The sequence below is a fragment of the Natrix helvetica genome (assembly GCF_964273705.1).
Source record: "Natrix helvetica genome assembly, chromosome: 2".
NCBI classification, from domain to species: domain Eukaryota; kingdom Metazoa; phylum Chordata; class Lepidosauria; order Squamata; family Natricidae; genus Natrix; species Natrix helvetica.
Genome location: NC_138552.1, coordinates 118,766,917 through 118,784,483, shown reverse-complemented (window position 1 = coordinate 118,784,483; position 17,567 = coordinate 118,766,917). Strand labels below are relative to the sequence as shown.

The following is a 17,567-nucleotide window of genomic DNA, read 5'->3' as shown; positions in this document are numbered from 1 at the left end:
TCCTAGACAAAGCGAAAGACACTACACAAGATATGGGAGGTGCCAGGCCGGGGGGGAAGGAGGCAACAATGAGAAAACTCAGATCACAAAAGTAAGTTAGAAAAATAGTGCAATTGCTGATATAATGAATCTTTTTGTTTGATACAAAGTAAATGATTGAAATTATTGAAAGATACAATGTAAAAATAAGCTGTCAAAATCTAGTTAAGCAATAACATCTTGTTTATCATTTTGTAAAAGTTATGAGAATTGGGGGAATACCATTTCCTGCACGATGTAGCTGTCAAAATTTGTAACCATACCCATCACCCTTTTCCTTAAAATTTTGTAAAACTAATTAAAAAAAATTCAAAAAAAAAAAAAACAACCCAAGCCTTATCTAGAGTTTTCACATGTCATTTATATTCCAGGCGAATCTGGAATCATGCATTGCTAAGATAGATAGATAGATAGATAGATAGATAGATAGATAGATAGATAGATAGATAGATAGATAGATGATAGATAGATGATAGATAGATAGATAGATAGATAGATAGATAGATAGATAGATGATACATACACACACACACACACACACACACACACAGAAAGACAGACAGACAGACAGACAGACAGACAGACAGATAGATACACATAGACACACAAACATCCAGATTAAATGTGCCATTAAGAGACATATCTCTATTTACACAGTTCCTTAACAAGGACAAACAGCTGGGCATTCAGATCAGTGGTGGGTTCCAACCAGTTCGTCCCAGTTCAGCCGAACTGGTAGTAGTTTTGTGGCCTGGGTCACTGAAACTGGCAGCAACCCAGGCCTGTGACGCCCCTGAACTGGTTCTCTTGGCCATGCCATAAGTGCCAACATCTTGTTTTTTGCTTCTGCGCATGCACAGAACAATTTTATTGCACTGTGCATGCACGCGCACCATGCATCATGCGTGCTCATTATTTATACACCGCCCCGAGTCCCTTCGGGGAGAGGGGGCGGTCTATAAATACTGAAAATAATAAATAAATTAAATAAAATGAGCGAACCAGCAGTAGTGCCTGCCGGAACCCACCCCCGGTTGGGGTGTTGTATAAAACATTGTAACACTACTATCCAATTCTAAAAGGCTAATATTAAGCTAAACAAAATTCTCTCTTAATGGAAATCAAATGGAGATGACTAAGGAGGCAATGATCCTATTTTTTGCATCTAGAGCAGAAGGTACTTCACTAAAAAAGAAAAGAACAAAGATGAATTCGGTGTGGGTAAACTCCCCCACTCCCTCCACCCTGCTCTATGTAATCAAGGATTAGGGAGCCTCTTAGTGGGGATTTTTTTGAGGCACATGTTGGGCAGATTGTGATTGCGTGGATGTTAGGAGGAGAACTAAATGTCTTCTCAGAACTGTGTATCAAAAATCCTCACTGTAATCCAGTTTTAAAATTTCAATTTGTGCACACAGTCGTCTTTCTAAAGCTTATTGCTATTTGGGAAACATTTTTGAGAGCATTGCTATGGAGGCTGGAGTTACATCTTTGCTTGAGACAAGCTTTGGAATAGAGTCCATTATTCTAGTATTGCATTTTATATGTCTCATTGCCATGCTGGAGTCTGATCAAATTTTGAGCAGGCACATGTGCGTGTGTTTGGATGAAGAATATAAAAGAAAATTTGCCTCCATGAAAGAAAGACCCTATAGCATTGCAAGTAACTGGATCCCAATGGCCCTGGATCAAATATGATATTTGGACTGAAATTCCTTGCAATCACATATTTTGCATTATAAAAACTGTATACTTCTTACTGACAGGATAGTCTGAATGTAGCATGATAGAAATGTTCCATATTCTAATAACATCCAATGTAATATTCTTGTTACAGAACTTGACATCTCCTTTCCTTTCTAGTATTCAGGTTTCCATTTTCTTTAATTGCCATCTCTCAGAAATATGTTTGTGACTGAAGAGGTATCCATGCTGACTCTCATACTTTTTCCTTTTTATCAAAGGGTGAACGTGGACCTCCTGGGATAAATGGAACCCAAGGTTTCCAAGGCTGCCCAGGTGAAAGGGGAATGAAGGTAAAGGAAGAGAATTGGGCTCTACAGAAGAAGCACATATACTGTAAGGACTTCTCAATAGACACCAACCCAGTTTACATTAGTTCACTACAATCACATTGTAGCATCTGATAGTAAATTACTCAATAGTATTGTCCAAATTCTTTTGGGGATGGAGTGGGGAACTGATGGGTGAAGGCAAGCTCTAAGAAACAGGAGAGTAAGAAAAGAAAATTTCCAGAAGTTAGAAACAGAATATATTTATTGAATTTACCTTAACCAATCATAGCCTACACACCTTCCCTAAATGGGCAGTGAAATTTCAGTGGATTTGTTTAAAAAATAAAGTGTATGCATCAAGCTGTCGTGGTCTTTTACAGATAAATTGAAACTTTCTTACTCATTGAGAAACAATCTCTTGCTTTTTTTTTTGTTTTCTATTTATTTTTATCTTCCATTTATTTTGAGGTCATTCCAACTTTTCCTTAATTTTATAGAAAAAATGGAAACAATTCTTACTGTGATGGTTATCTGAATATTTTTTGACTACTCATTTTCTTCTGTAGCTGTAGGTTTTGAGAAATTGAATAAATTTTTAATTAGAAAAATGATAATTCTTTCTTTTTTGTAGGGGGGTCGTGGATTCCCAGGAGAAAAGGTACTTAACAATTTCAATATAACAGAAGAAAAAAGAATACACATTTTCCTGTGTTATACTTTTCTCATTGTCAATTTCACCTCAATATTTCTTTTTTGGGATTATAATAATTAATTACATTCTTTGATTCTGTAGGGTGAATTAGGGGAAAATGGGCTTGATGGAATAGACGGAGAAGAGGTGAGTCATTTGAGTTACTTTTGGACTAATAAAGAACATGAAAAAACATTTCTTTCTGGTTACAACTCATTTCAGTAACTCACTTTGATTAATAAATTCAATTAATTTGATTGCTTTTGCCAGGGAGAGAGAGGCTTTCCAGGTGTTCCTGGGGAGAGGGGGAGCCCTGGTAGACAGGTAAGTGTAATTTTTTATTATTCCAAAATTTCAAAATTGAAAAGAAAAAACTCCAAACAACCAAATAATATATTGCTTGTTATAGAGCTACAAGAGACTTCTGGGAAATCAGCAAAGATCTCAGATATTTTTGTTTTCTTCAGTAAACTCCTAACTGGAGAGATTAATTAGAGATAAGATGCAGCCCAGTTGTATCACTGAATAAGCCACTCACTGGGGAAAAAATGGAGACAGCTGGTTTAGTATCCTTTCTCTGGTTATTCTGTTGCTAGACATATCAGCCAGGTCAAGGTGAAAGTCACATTAATTACAGGATTCCATGGTTATGGGCAAAGGTTTTGATATTACGGAAATAATTTCCATAGGGTGGCAGAGGAAGCAAAGGAGAAGTAGGAGACCCAGGTGACCGTGGACTTCGAGGTGATCCGGTAAATATGTTGAAATGTATTGAGATGTATATACTTTAGATTTCTAATTCCAGGAACAAAGAAAAAAAGAAAAATGGAGAGATTTTTTTTCTTTATATCTTTTTTCCTTTCCTTTCTCTTTCATATTTACTATTTTTAATGTACTTATTATACATGTAAAATCTTTTAGTAATAGCTATTTTTAAAAAGATTAAAAATTGCAGCAGATTTAAGATGTTAACTATCAGAATGGGCAGGCTTGACACTTGCAATAATTACTTTACTCTTATTGAAATCTTGAGGTCTATGAGGTAAAACAGTGTAAAATCAAGGGTCAGGAGAGCAGTACAGAACATTTCAAAGCACATGCTGAGGATAGGAAATTGTTTTCAGAACTGAACGACCAGTCCACTTCTATTTTTTTCTCAGTCTCCTCTATTTCAGAATCTATTGGCTGTTTAGTAAAAAACAATCCCTGTAATGGGAAGTTGGGCAGGATGAAGCACAGTGGTGGTTGTCAATTTTTTAACTATGGTTTGGATGCTTCTGTGCATGCACAGAAACGCCCGGGTGGGTGGGTGGAGCCTCCCGCCATTGATACTACCAGTTCACCTGATCTGGGCTGAACATGGGAGCAACCCACCTCTGATGAAGCACCTGCTATTGATTTCTAAACTTGTATCTGCTATGAGCTGGAAATAGTTGGGCAGCATACAATGTCATGAGTGAGTCAATATCCAGAGGGAAGGGAGTAGTAAAACCTGGAGGTGGAGTAAAAAGAATTAGAATCAGCCTAGAATTTCTACATAGCCACAAATGGACTGTCCAATCCCTCTTGAATTCTGTTTACCCTTATCCTTAATTGACTAGATTCCTAGGCAAAGGCATGAATTGTAATAAATCAGTTTAATTGGAACATCACCTGTGGTCCTCTGACCATCTTGAGTTATAACCTGTGCATCTTTGCCCTTTCACATTCATATTTTTAATTTTCAGTTTCTTCTTTCTAATTTAATAAGATCTGTGAATTTTGGTTACTTATCAAAGCCGCTAGGAGATATTCATTGCATAACTCCTGTCATCTAGCAGTTAAACAGGAAAAACAAATCAGAAAAGAGAGGCAACAATCCCAATTCAGCATAACAATACATGGACTAAAATCTAGATCATAAAGACATTTGTTTCTGCATAAATAATCTGAAACAATAAGAATTCCATTCATTCTTAATGAGGGTTTTTTTTAATCATTTCATTCAAATATTAAATTGTGTGCAGGATAGAATTCAAGCAACCAGTACCCCAAATTCCAGGGGTAGGACAAAATTTTAATCAGTGCAATTTTGGGCCATAAACGATTAAAACCCAAAATTACTCTGCTTTGTAAACCCAAGCAAACCAGAATTTTTCCAAGAGGCCCAGGGAATAATTAAAGTTATCTTTCCATGCCTATTTTCCAATATAAATATGTTAGTTAGCTGAAGCAAGTTATCAAATAAGGTCAAAGTATACAGTAGTGTAAACAAGGTCTATATGTCAACACCTCTACATAAGGATTTCTCTCCCTGTAGTCTAGTGTCCTAAATATGCACCCATGCGTTTAGAAAAGTTAGAGAGATGAAGAAAACTAGGTTATGAGATGAGCTTTGTGGATATGTCAGGATTGAAAACAGTCTATTTCTCTGAACTGTATCCATTACTATGTTATAAACTGTGTTATAAACATTTAATAACTTTTGTCTCACTCTGCTTGCTTTTCATTGCTTGGGCTGCTTCCAGGGTACTTTTGGAACTGATAGCACTGACAGAGGACCCAAAGGCGAAAAGGGAGAACTTGGACCAGCGGTAAAATATCAATCCTTGGATTTGTAGGAGGGTTAGATAGACGTGCTACCTGGCTTGGGAGACTGATCTAGAACCTCCAAATTCCAGTCAAGATTGCTTGGGAGAATTTAATGCAATCTAATGACTGGACTAATTACCTTATCAACAAGAAAAATAAAGTTGTATGAGACTATGAGACAATTAACCAGTGGAGTGGCTTGCCTTCAGAAGTTGTGGATACTCCATTTATTAATCCAGAGAGGTGGACGAAGCGTTCTCTCAGGGGATTTTTAATCAAAGTTTTTATTCGTATTTTAGGGGGCCCCGGGGGGGGGGTTAGTCAGGTTGAGGGAGGGACTAGTGCCAGGCTGACGGGTGGGATTAACATGGGAGCGAGCAAGGGAGTGAGCGGAGTCATTAGGGGGAGGGGGAATAGTAACATTCCAGAAGAGGGTCTTCCCATCCTAACGGTCTCGGGGAGGGGTAGGTACGATGGCAGACAGAGATCCTATAGCTGGCTGGGAGACCAGGGTCGCTGGATTCGGCCGGTCTCCTGTTCCAGCCCCCGCAACCTAGGTGGTCAGGTCCTACAGAGCCGGGGCCTGAGACTGATGCTATGCAATGCCAGGTCCGCCGCTAATAAAGCCCCCCTCATTCACGACTTGGTCTTAGAGGGGGAGCCGGACCTGGCGGGGATAACGGAGACCTGGCTGGGTCACATGGGAGGTCTCCCCCTCGTGGAAATGTGCCCGCCAGGCTACCGTGCATTTCATCAGTCACGGGCCCGGGGCAGGGGTGGTGGGGTATCGGTCATTATAAGGGAAGGTCTTGAGCCAAGAGAGTCCACTGTGCCACAGATAACTGGTTGTGAGTCCCTATGTGTGAAGTGGGGCCCAGGGAGGCAGTTGGGCTTGCTGATTGTATACTTGGCTCCTTGCTATGCATCAGTGGCCCTGCCCGAGCTCCTCGAGGTGATCTCCGAGATGGCGGTTGAGACCCCCAGACTTCTGGTCATGGGGGACTTCAACTTGCCATCGGTAGGGGAAACATCCGAGGTAGCTCGGGAGTTCATGGCTTCCATGACAGCCATGGACCTGACCCAAGTAGTTCAGGGCCCCACACACGAGGGAGGTCACACACTGGACCTTATCTTTGTCTCTGGCCAGTGGAGGAGTGATCTGGGAGTAGGAGATTTAGTCATTACACTGGTCAGATCACTCACTTCTCTGGCTTGACTTTCCATCTGATACCCCCCCATCGCAGGGAGGCGGAACCGGAATGTCCTAGATGGTTCCGCCCCAGGCGCCTGATGGAGCCTGATAGGTTCCAGACGGAGCTTGGGCCATGTCCTGTAGCCCTGACCCGTGCCCGGACAGAGGACCTAGTGGCTGCATGGAATAGTGCGGCCGCTGGGGCCTTGGATCGGGTTGTGCCTTTGCGGCCTCTCTCGCGGCAGCGATCCACCCAGGCCCCTTGGTTCACCGAGGAGCTGAGGGTGATGAAGCGCTGAAAGAGACGCCTAGAGAGCAGATGGAGATCGTCACGCTCTGAATCTGACAGATCACAGGTGAGAGCCCATTTACGGACTTACCTTGTGGCTTTGAGAGTGGCCAAATGTCAGTACTGTGCCACTCTTATTGCGTCCGCAGATAACCGCCCTGCCGCCCTGTTTAGGGTGACCCGCTCCCTCCTTTCTCAGAGGCCGCTGGAAGCCCCTTTACAGGGTAGAGCAGAGGAGTTTGGGGAGTATCTGCAGGATAAAATCGCTCAGATTCGCAGCGAGTGGGTCCCCTTTAGTGGTCCAGAAGAGACGTCGGAGGTGGGTCTTGAGGGATCAGGCTGGGAGGAGTTTTACTCTGTTGCTTCCGATGATATGGACAGGTTGCGTGGGCGACTGCGAGCCACCACATGTTTACTGGACCCGTGTCCCTCCTGGCTTATACTGGCATCCTGGGAGGTTACACGAGGCTGGCTCCAGGAATTAGTCAACGCTTCTCTTAGAGAGGGGTTCTTGCCGGCCGTCTTAAAAGAGGCGGTGGTGAGGCCCCTACTCAAGAAGCCTTCCCTGGACCCGGCTATATTGTCTAATTATCATCCCGTCTCCAACCTTTGCTTTTTGGCGAAGGTTGTAGAGAGTGTGGTGGCACAACAGTTCCCACGCCACCTGGAAGAAATGGATTATCTAGACCCGTGCCAGTCCGGTTTCTGGCCCGGTCATAGCACGGAGACGGCTTTGGTCGCGTTGGTGGATGATCTCTGGAGGGCCAGAGATGGGGGCTGTTCCTCCATCCTGGTCCTATTAGACCTCTCGGTGGCTTTCGATACTATCGACCATGGTATCCTATTGCATCGTCTGGAGGGGCTGGGGTGAGGGGCACCGTTTTGCGGTGGTTCTCCTCCTACCTCTCTGGCCGAGCGCAATGTGTGTTGACAGGGGGGCAGAGGTCGACCCTGAGGCCGCTCACTTGCGGGGTGCCTCAGGGGTCGGTCCTCTCACCTCTCCTGTTCAACATATATATGAAGCCGCTGGGCGAGATCATCCATGGATTCGGGGTGAACTACCTCCTGTATGCTGACGATACTCAGTTGTACATTTTTACCCCGAACCACCCCAACGAGGCCGTCGAAGTGATGTCCCGGTGCCTAGAAGCCGTGCGGATCTGGATGGGAGGCAACAGACTCAGGCTCAACCCATCCAAGACGGAGTGGCTGTGGCTACCGGCACCCCGGTTCAACCAGTTGTGTCCATCACTGGCCATTGGGTGTGAACAGCTGGCCCCCATGGATTGGGTTCGCAATTTGGGTGTCCTCCTAGATACCCGGCTGTCAATGGACGACCATGTGACGGCCATGGCAAGGGGGGCGTTTCACCAGGTTCGCCTGGTGCGCCAATTGTGTCCCCTATTGGACCGGGATGCCCTCCGCACAGTCACCCATGCACTTGTGACGTCTCGGCTGGACTACTGTAACGCTCTCTACATGGGGCTCCCCCTGAGATGCACTCGAAGGCTGCAGCTGGTTCAGAATGCGGCCGCACTGGTTGTTGCGGGAGTCTCCAGGTACTCCCACGTAACACCTCTCCTGCACGGTCTGCACTGGCTACCTGTGGCTTTTCAGGTGCGTTTCAAGGTATTGGTCATCATCTTTAAAGCGCTCCATGGCACAGGACCGGGATACTTGCGGGATCATATCCTGCCCCATACATCCCTTCGGCCGGTTCGCTCTCACAGGGAGGGGCTCCTCCGGGTACCGTCCATGAGGCAGTGCCAGCGGGCGACGCCCAGGAGTAGGGCCTTCTCTGTGATGGGCCCGACCCTCTGGAATGACCTCCCCGTGACATCAGAACAACCACTGATCTCCGCTCCTTCCGTAAGATGCTCAAGACCCACCTGTTTAGTTTAGCGGGCCTGGCCTAATCCCAATCTAGTCCCTGAACTCTGTACTTTTAAATTTTTGGGGTTGTTTTAAGCTGATTTTTAACTTTTATTACCCTGTACAGCTTTATTGTTTAATTGGTTTTTAAGTGTATCTGTTTTATATTAGGTTTTAATGTGGTGTCTGTACACCGCCCCGAGTCCCTTCGGGGAGAGGGGGCGGTCTATAAATTTAATAAAATAAATAAATAAATAAATAAATCACTGGAGGTTTTTTTAAAAAAGATTGCACAGCCATATGTCTGAAATGGTATATGATTTCCTGCTTGAGCAGTGGGTTGGACTAGAAGACCTACAAGATACCTTCCAATTATGTTATTCTGTTACAGACATTTTTGGTTTTCCCATAATAGAAATGGGAGGGATGAAGAATAAAGGTTAATAAATTAAAGATGAAATCAATCACAGGTCAGATCAACTGGTGAGATCAATCCAGAAAACAATATAATATAATCACCTAGGATAAGAAACCATCAATAAGGCGATAGAGTATTTGGGTAAAATACAAAACTAATAATTTCTCCAACTCAAGTTTTTCCATCCTATGAAACACTCTATTTGAACTAATGATGGCATGAGCCCTAAGATCTCTCTAGTTTGAGAGAAAATTTAACCAGTTTTTGAAAATCAATATAAATCCTACCTTGTTTCCTCATTATAATGTTTCATGAAAAAAGAAAGATTTTTGGCAATGAAGTGAGGTCAGAATCTTTCTCAATTACCCCATTCCAGGGTCCATTCATATCATAAACACAGACCTAATTTAAGTAAAAGAAGAAAAGAAAAATTTTCAAAAATACTTTCTACTAAAATGTTTTTATTGTCCTGTTGTGACATACATTTGTCTCTTGTTTAGTGATAAACAATTCCAGTGTTTTGTATTCTTACAGGGAGAACTTGGAAGAGATGGACCACGAGGTGACACAGGAGGAGCTGGAAGAGATGTGTGTATAATTTTCCCTGGTATTTGATTTGCTAATAACATAGTTTCTACAATAATAGACATATGTGTGTGTGAATGTATGCATATGTGGATGATTTAGAATAATATAGGAGCACTTTAAGTAAGATCCTATAATTGTATGGGATTTGTGCTGAGATTCTCACTTTAAAAACTAATGTATTTGTTTAAGTTCTAATATTTGATATTTACTAAATATCTAAACCAAACTGAGGTAGGTAGTAGGAAGAAGAGGAAAATAATCAATGGGAAAATAACTAAATAAAGATTGATTGTGTTGTACTTTTGTCAACAGAGTTGCATTATTTTGGAGAAGCTCATTTAGCATCTCTTGGTTAAGTGTCTGAATATGAAATATTGATTAATTCATTGGCTTTGATTTGAGATTATGTGAATTAATGTGATGCAAAACTTTGATCTGGACAGAGAACTAGGAAAGATAGCATAGTGGCATTAATAGTTTTGTCCCTGTAATAAAAGAGAGAAAGAACCCTTACTTTCACAACTAACAATCTCAAATGAAGATGGGAAGATACATATCTTGATTCCAGAAAGGAACTGGGGAAAAAGGGAAGAAGTTGGTTGGGATGGAGCCATGTGTAGTTGCTACAAAATTATGTTTAAGGAGTAATGATAATCAAGGTAGGAAGATTCTCTCAGTGCTTTGCTTCATGTTGAGAAATAGACCTAGAGCTGGGTCAGAATGTGCAGAAAACATTTATCACAAAATATGCTGACTTTGCAATGGAAACAAGACACCCTTTTTGTGTGTGTCCTGACTATTCTGACAACTGGGATCAGTCATGTCCCTGCTGTTGTTGATTTAAACTCAGTGGAATGTTATACCAGTGGAGCATTGAAGCAAACATAGAAATTAAACATATTCAAATTTCTTCCCATTTTAGAAGCAATATGTTGAGCTTTTTGTGTGTGTCCTGACCATTCTGACAACTGGGATCAGTCATGTCCCTGCTGTTGTTGATTTAAACTCAGTGGGATGTTATACCAGTGGAGCATTGAAGCAAACATAGAAATTAAACATATAATAATTTCTTCCCATTTTAGAAGCAAGATGTTGAGCTTGATTCGATGGTATCTTTACCATTATCTTTATAAGACAGAAGAAGATTGCTTGAATGTCTGCAGCTTGCCTAGGAAATTATTGTTGCTTTGTGTGTGCATGTGTCTTTCTGCTTATTATGGGAAGTTATAGTTAATGTGAGCAGATGGATAAGCTGTATGTATACTTTGCTTCGTTTATTCTAAAAATTATGTGAATGACATTTGTGTTGATAGTGTTTAACTGCAAACTTTATTTTTATGGTGTTGGTTTGGTTATCTGTTTAGTATCTATATACATTATCTGTTACTAATATTGAGCTCATGTTATATTTAAAAATAAAAAGATTCTAAGCTGGGTTAGAATGATGACATTCATTGAACGTTGGTATGTGGGTGCTTTCTGGACATACCTTGGTGTCTTGTGTTAAATTTTTTTAATTAATACAATTAAAAAGAACTAGCAGCCCATTTATTGTAACCAGGAATCACTCCTTTGTGCAAACAAAGACATCTACCAAGACAGAGTCATTTGCTGAGCTTTCATCTGACTGGCTAAGAAGAGGGAGCAAACACAAATCTCTTGTTTGGTCTTGCTAAATAGAAGTTAGTGTTTACAAAGATAAAATAACACAAAAATAAATCTAAGAAAGAATTTTAAAATCTTTAGAATTAAGACACCTTGAAGTCTGAATCTTCTGTTTCCTATAGCACTTAGCTGTTGAAAGATATACATTTTCAGTTTGAGTATTCACAAGAAAAAAATCCTCAGAGAATAAGAAGCTGTAGGTAATTACCAAAAGAGAGAAAAATATTTTTCTAGTGATATCTCTGCATAACAATTAATGGCTATTACTTGTATTTATTTCAAGGGAGCACTTGGCAGAAGAGGACCAACTGGTATCAAAGTAAGTCTTTATTATGTTTTTACATGATGTGTGTTTGTGTTATGTGCTATGTGTGTCTTATATATATTGTATACACATATAGTAAGGGAGGTGAGGATAGCCAAATCTAAGTAATATCTTAATAAAGGTTGAGAAAATGAAAAATGTAGAATTTTTTTTAAAATTCTCAGTTGTTAAATAACTTTGCATTCAGGAGAATTTGTTGAGAAGAATATACGGTACTTACACAGCCCACTGTATGCTTCAGATATACAACCATTTTAAAATCATTTCTGAGACAAATTATGTATTATTTTTCAGGTATAAACATGCATGCACAGAATAGATATATTTCACAAACATTTCTTTCAAAAACTGCTTATGAAATTGTAATAAGCAAGATCTTTAGTCCAGTAGGGCAACTTAGTTGTAAATCTTTACTTATTTATCATGTTTATATGGCTTCACATTTCACAACAATGTGACTTTGGGTAGTGTACAACAGTAAATTAAAAAGAAAAATCAATAAATTCATAAAAACAGTTATCCACTGAAAACAATAAAGAACAATGAAAAGCTTGTAAACAGAGAGGATGATGTTAGCTAAAGGAAGGGAGTCATTGCAATATCTCCCTGATCCCCATCTTTATTCTACTTTTCTGCCAAAAATACTCATTATAGTATATAGTACATGGTTTTTGTGTGCACTGTATCTTCATAGCAACTCTGTAAATTAGGTTAATATAGATTGGTTGAAATTCTGACTGGCCCACATCTGTCCATGAGTTTTGTAGATATAAATGGTTAAGACATAAATTTAAATTTATTTATTTATTTATTTTTATTTTTTTAAAAATATTTTATTAACAAACATATAAAATACACACACACAAAACTTAGACGTACAACACATTTACACAGTGCAATACAAACAGGAGCCTCCTGTTCTGGTAGCAATTATCAATCAATAGCATTCACCTTATATTATTTCCCATTTAATTGTATTTTATTTGAGTTTCACCATTCTTAACTTTCTTATTTTACTCATAACTATTATTTTTGAGTTTTGTTACATTCCTTCATTGATTCTTGTTTCTTTCCTCCATCCACCTATACCATTTATCCCATATCTGGTAGAATTCTGATTCTTCTTTTCCCTGAATTTCTTTAGTTAGTTTGTCCATTTCAGCACAGTCCATAACCTTTCTTATTATTTCATCTTCACTTGGAGTTTGTTTGTTTTTCCATTTCTGGGCAAAGGCAATCCTTGCCGCCGTAGTTATATGTAGTATTAAATACTGGGTTTCTTTTTTGTATTTCGCAGACATTATTCCTAATAAAAAGATTTCCGGTTTCCATTCTATTTTCCCATTATTGCCTCCAGCCAATTTTTGATCTTTTTCCAAAACTTTTTAGCCTCCTCACAGGTCCACCATAAATGGTAATACATTCCGTGTATCGATTCGCATTTCCAACATTTTGGGGAGGTATTTGTTGATATTTTAGCTAACCTTGTTGGTGCCAGGTGCCATCTATAAAACATTTTGTATTGGTTTTCCTTGTATGCAACTGAGAGTGTCATTTTTAAGTTTGTTCCCCAAAATTTTTCCCATTTGTCTAATTCAATATTATATCCAAAGTTCTGCGCCCATTTTATCATTTGTTCTTTCACAATTTCCTCTTCCATTTTATACTTCAGGAGAAATTTATATATTCTCCCTATCATCTTTCTATCTGAGCTTTGAATAATTTTATCCAATTCGTGTGGTTCTGTTTCAATGTCATATAATTTAGTATCTTTATTGTATTTAGTTTTGATTTGAAGGTAAGTTAGCCAGTCAACTTTCATGTTCTGTTCTGCCAATTCTTCAATTGTTTTTAAGTTTCCCTGTCTATCAATTAAGTCTCTATATCTTAACATTTTGTTCAAATCTATAAAATTTGGATGAGTCGTCCTTTCTGTCGGTGATAGCCAATTCGGAATTTTCACATAGTGGGTTTTTTTTAAATTTTGAGCCATTTTTGCAATAACGCTCTTCTAATTAAATGATTTTGAAAGCATTTGTGCGTTTTATTTTTATCATCCCATAGGAATGTGTGCCAGCCTGCTTGCAAATCATGGCCTTCCAAGGTCAAAATTCTTTTATTCTTTAGCTCTATCCAATCCTTCACCCATGTTATTGATACTGCCGATGCGTATAGAACCCAATTTGGTAATGCTAAACCTCCCCTCTCCTTGCTGTCTTGCATTGACTTTAGTTTAATCCTCGCTTTTCGTCCCTGCCAAATAAACCTAGCGGTTATTTTGTTTAATTCTTGAAAGAATTTTTTACCCGGATTAATAGGTGCGGCTTGCAACAGGAATAAGATTCTTGGTAAAATATTCATTTTAATTGTCGCTATACGTCCCATGAGTGATAGTTGAATATTTTTCCAATTTTCTAACTCTTTCTTTATTTGTATCACTAATTTATTATAGTTATCATCTTTAATTGTGGAACATTTTGCCGACACCCAGATCCCCAAGTATTTCACTTTCTTAGTTATTTGCATTCTGGTTGTTACTTCCACTTCCAGACATAAATTTTTAAATAAGTATGTGAGTAATCCCAGAGGAAAATAAATTTAAAACTCAAGTAATGTAAATGGCTGCATCTGAAAGATGTTCCATCCACTGACAGAACCTAGTTCCATTTGTCCCTCATGCCCAAAGGAAATGCAAAGAAGAATGCAGCTTTTAACTGAAATCATTCAAATATAAGAAAATGCCATTCTGCCTTATTAAACAGTAGCTGTATAAAAGCTTTTCTCTCTTTCTCTCTCACTCTTCCACCCCTTCTATCTCTTTATCTCCCTTTCCCCCTCTTTATGTCTACGTCTGTCTGTCTGTCTGTCTGTCTGTCTGTCTGTCTATCTATCTATCTATCTATCTATCTATCTATCTATCTATCTATCTGTCATCTCATTACATTCTCCATTCAATTGTTTTAATTCCTTAGGGAAATAAAGGTGCTCTTGGCTCACCAGGATTTAATGGAGAACAAGGAATTAAAGGCCCCCAGGTGAGTTTTTGCAACTCATTTTCAAAAGAACGGAAATGACATTGGGGGTACACAGAGGTTGTGTTAACCCATTGCAGGAAAAGCAACAACAATTTCAATAGCAATTTATTGGTTAAATTTCTAACTGATTTATTGCTATCAGTTTAATTGCAAAACATTTTTGTAGATTATTTCTGATTGTATCAAAACCATCAAGTATTATCTTTACTTGTCAAATAATATATTTTATGATGGTATTAATTTATGTCAAGATCTCCCCAAAACAGCACCTAAGAAAACGTTGGCTACAAAAGGAGATTATAGATGATATTGTACAACTCTTTATATAAATAAAAGAACATTAAATAGAATAAAAAAAATAAAAGTAAAAAAAAAACTGCAATCAGAAAACATGAATCCAAAAAATCAGGGGTATCAAACTCACATCGTCACAGTGGCATCAGAGAATATATTGGGACTTTTTCCCCTTCGCTAAACCAGGTATGCATGTGGCCAGTGTGTGACACATCCGGCCCATGGGCCGGGACTTTGATAGCCCTGCAAAAGATCATGAATGCAAACCCTCAAATACATATAGGAGGTTAAAAGCTGCCAGTCCTCAACAACAATTGTTGGAATTTTTTTGTCTCTCTGTATGTGTGTATGTATAACATTGTCATCTGAAGTTATTAGAAGTGTTACTGTCTGGAGAATTTAGATTCATAGACTTGGAGGTTATATTAGAGGTCATGTAGTCCAATCCTTAATTCAGTGCATTTCTTAATTCTAAAGAATTAAGAATTTAACTAATAATGTTAAGAATGTAATGGAATTGCTAAGCCACATAGGAAACACTGTAAAAATAATGGGTGTAGTATTTTATACTACGCATATTCCAGTGGCATGATATCTGACTCATGTAAATATCTATGTGGATGCTAAATGAAGGTAGGACTTTGTATATTATATTACATTATGTTATCTTCTCTTGTGATGCAACTGTGAGGATTTTTTTTAATAGTTGGGAAACAGTAAATTCATTCATTTCTGTTCATTCAGGGATAACATAGTACTGTGGCTTTGGGAGTTCATAATAAACCTGTATTTCAAGAATTTATCAATTTTGTATCAGAAACATTCTGCTTCAAATATTTAATTTTGCTTATTTGTACAGGGACCACCGGGCACAACTGGAATCCCTGGCCTTCAAGGAGAGTCTGGCCTCCCTGGCCAGAGGGTAAAATCAGTTCTTTCTATCATCAAGAATGTTCTTAAAGAGCAAATTATAGACACTCTTAGATGCAGAAAACTCAGATATTATTGTCTGTTTCTCATCGTCATCATGACTGATGAGTGGTTAATAACTAGGAGCAGAAAATATTTTTTATTATGGATCCTGTTGGGACTCAATCACTTTTCATCCTGGCAGGCAAGAAGTCTAGATAGCATTTCTCATTAATAAGAGCTGAAGAACTATTTCATAATCCCTGTATGTACTTGGGTTGGCCTAATTGTTGCAGAAAATAACAAGGCTTAGACATCTCAGGATCAAGGAAACTTTATTTGGCAGCCAGGTTCAGAAAAGCTAGTCAAAAGCAAGCATGTAACTTCTGAACAACTCTTCTAATGGAAGCACACATTCTTATACTTTGTCAAAAGCAGCACAACATTAACCCATTTCTGATTGGTTACCTTGAGGAAAGAAGCCTTATAAGCAGATACTGTCTTGCTTCCCTTTTTGTCTGGGCCGCAGGTATGGAGCTCTAATCTCATAATGACTACGTGGCTTAGTAAGAACTTTAGCTGAACTCTGTGGTTTTGTGAGAAATTTAACTGAACTCTGTGGCTAGGCTTCATACTTCCTGTTCTTTTGCAAGCTTCAAACTCTGTCTTTTACTTTATAATAACAAGATGAAAGGGCCCCTGAGAGGCTATCCAGCCTGACCCTGTATATTCGCTCTTAATGTCCAAATCTCACTTTATGTCCTATTTTATTCCCCACTTCTAGACTCTATTTTTAGCTATAATTGAATCTAGTCTACTACAGAGCTTTAATTCAACAATGCAAGTACATAATGCAGAATAATGATATATAGCAGCGAGAAAGGAAAAAGACAAGTAATACATATGGAATAACTCTTAGAGCTTATCCTCTGAAGGCACTCTCTCTAGTCTCCAGGGTGCAAGTTGAACATATGTGCCTGTGTCTGAAATCTCATCCTCATCTTAGGGATGTGGGGCAATCCTACAGTCAATAAGGCTTTCCATCAAAACTAATTCCTTTTCAACCTGTATTTCCTTTACTGTCTTCAAAACTAGTTGTCTGAGTAGGGGTATCACGCAAGGAAGAAAGGCTAGGCTTGCAATCCTGCATAACAGTAGAAATAGCATTTGTTTAATCCAACCAGTCCCAGGTAACCAAGAGAACCATGCGTCCACCCCTTGCACCCTCTGTCCAATCTTGGATGCCCGATCCCGCAAATCTTTGGCTATTTCTCCGATCACCCCTGATTTATTCGTATAAATCAGCAGTCTTCTCCCAGGAATACACACAGCCCACCTTTCTCAGCAGTTAAGAGGTCAATGGCACGCCAGTTTTGTAAAACCACTGTTGCCAAGGAGTCTATTTGATCTTGCACCTCAACCAAGGTGTCAGCAATTTGGTTTAGGCTTTCTTGGAATTCCTTTGACAGCTGCCTAAACTGTATGATGGAGTGTGTTATTCCACCCACACCTATCCCAACTACTGTCCCTATTCCCAGGATTACTAACAGTGGGATTAAGAGCAGCACCCTTTTTTGAACATGTCCCATTAGAGGAACAGGAAAAGTCTGTTCCCCACTTACCACACCCATTTTGGGGAGGAGGTGTATCAGGGTACATGTTCC

The 17,567-nt window shown here is 39.3% G+C and overlaps 1 protein-coding gene across 1 annotated transcript in view; it reads left to right on the top strand.

Moving 5' to 3' along the window:
- COL6A3 (collagen type VI alpha 3 chain) overlaps positions 1 to 17,567 on the top strand; it is a 167,534-nt gene that overhangs the window by 81,837 nt on the left and 68,130 nt on the right. Inside the window, exons 16-25 of the mRNA XM_081940022.1 lie at positions 2,004 to 2,075; positions 2,686 to 2,712; positions 2,848 to 2,892; positions 3,016 to 3,069; positions 3,435 to 3,497; positions 5,253 to 5,318; positions 9,622 to 9,675; positions 11,624 to 11,659; positions 14,638 to 14,700; positions 15,854 to 15,916. Of these exons, the coding sequence (XP_081796148.1) occupies positions 2,004 to 2,075; positions 2,686 to 2,712; positions 2,848 to 2,892; positions 3,016 to 3,069; positions 3,435 to 3,497; positions 5,253 to 5,318; positions 9,622 to 9,675; positions 11,624 to 11,659; positions 14,638 to 14,700; positions 15,854 to 15,916 (543 nt within the window). The remainder of the gene's footprint in view (positions 1 to 2,003; positions 2,076 to 2,685; positions 2,713 to 2,847; positions 2,893 to 3,015; positions 3,070 to 3,434; positions 3,498 to 5,252; positions 5,319 to 9,621; positions 9,676 to 11,623; positions 11,660 to 14,637; positions 14,701 to 15,853; positions 15,917 to 17,567) is intronic.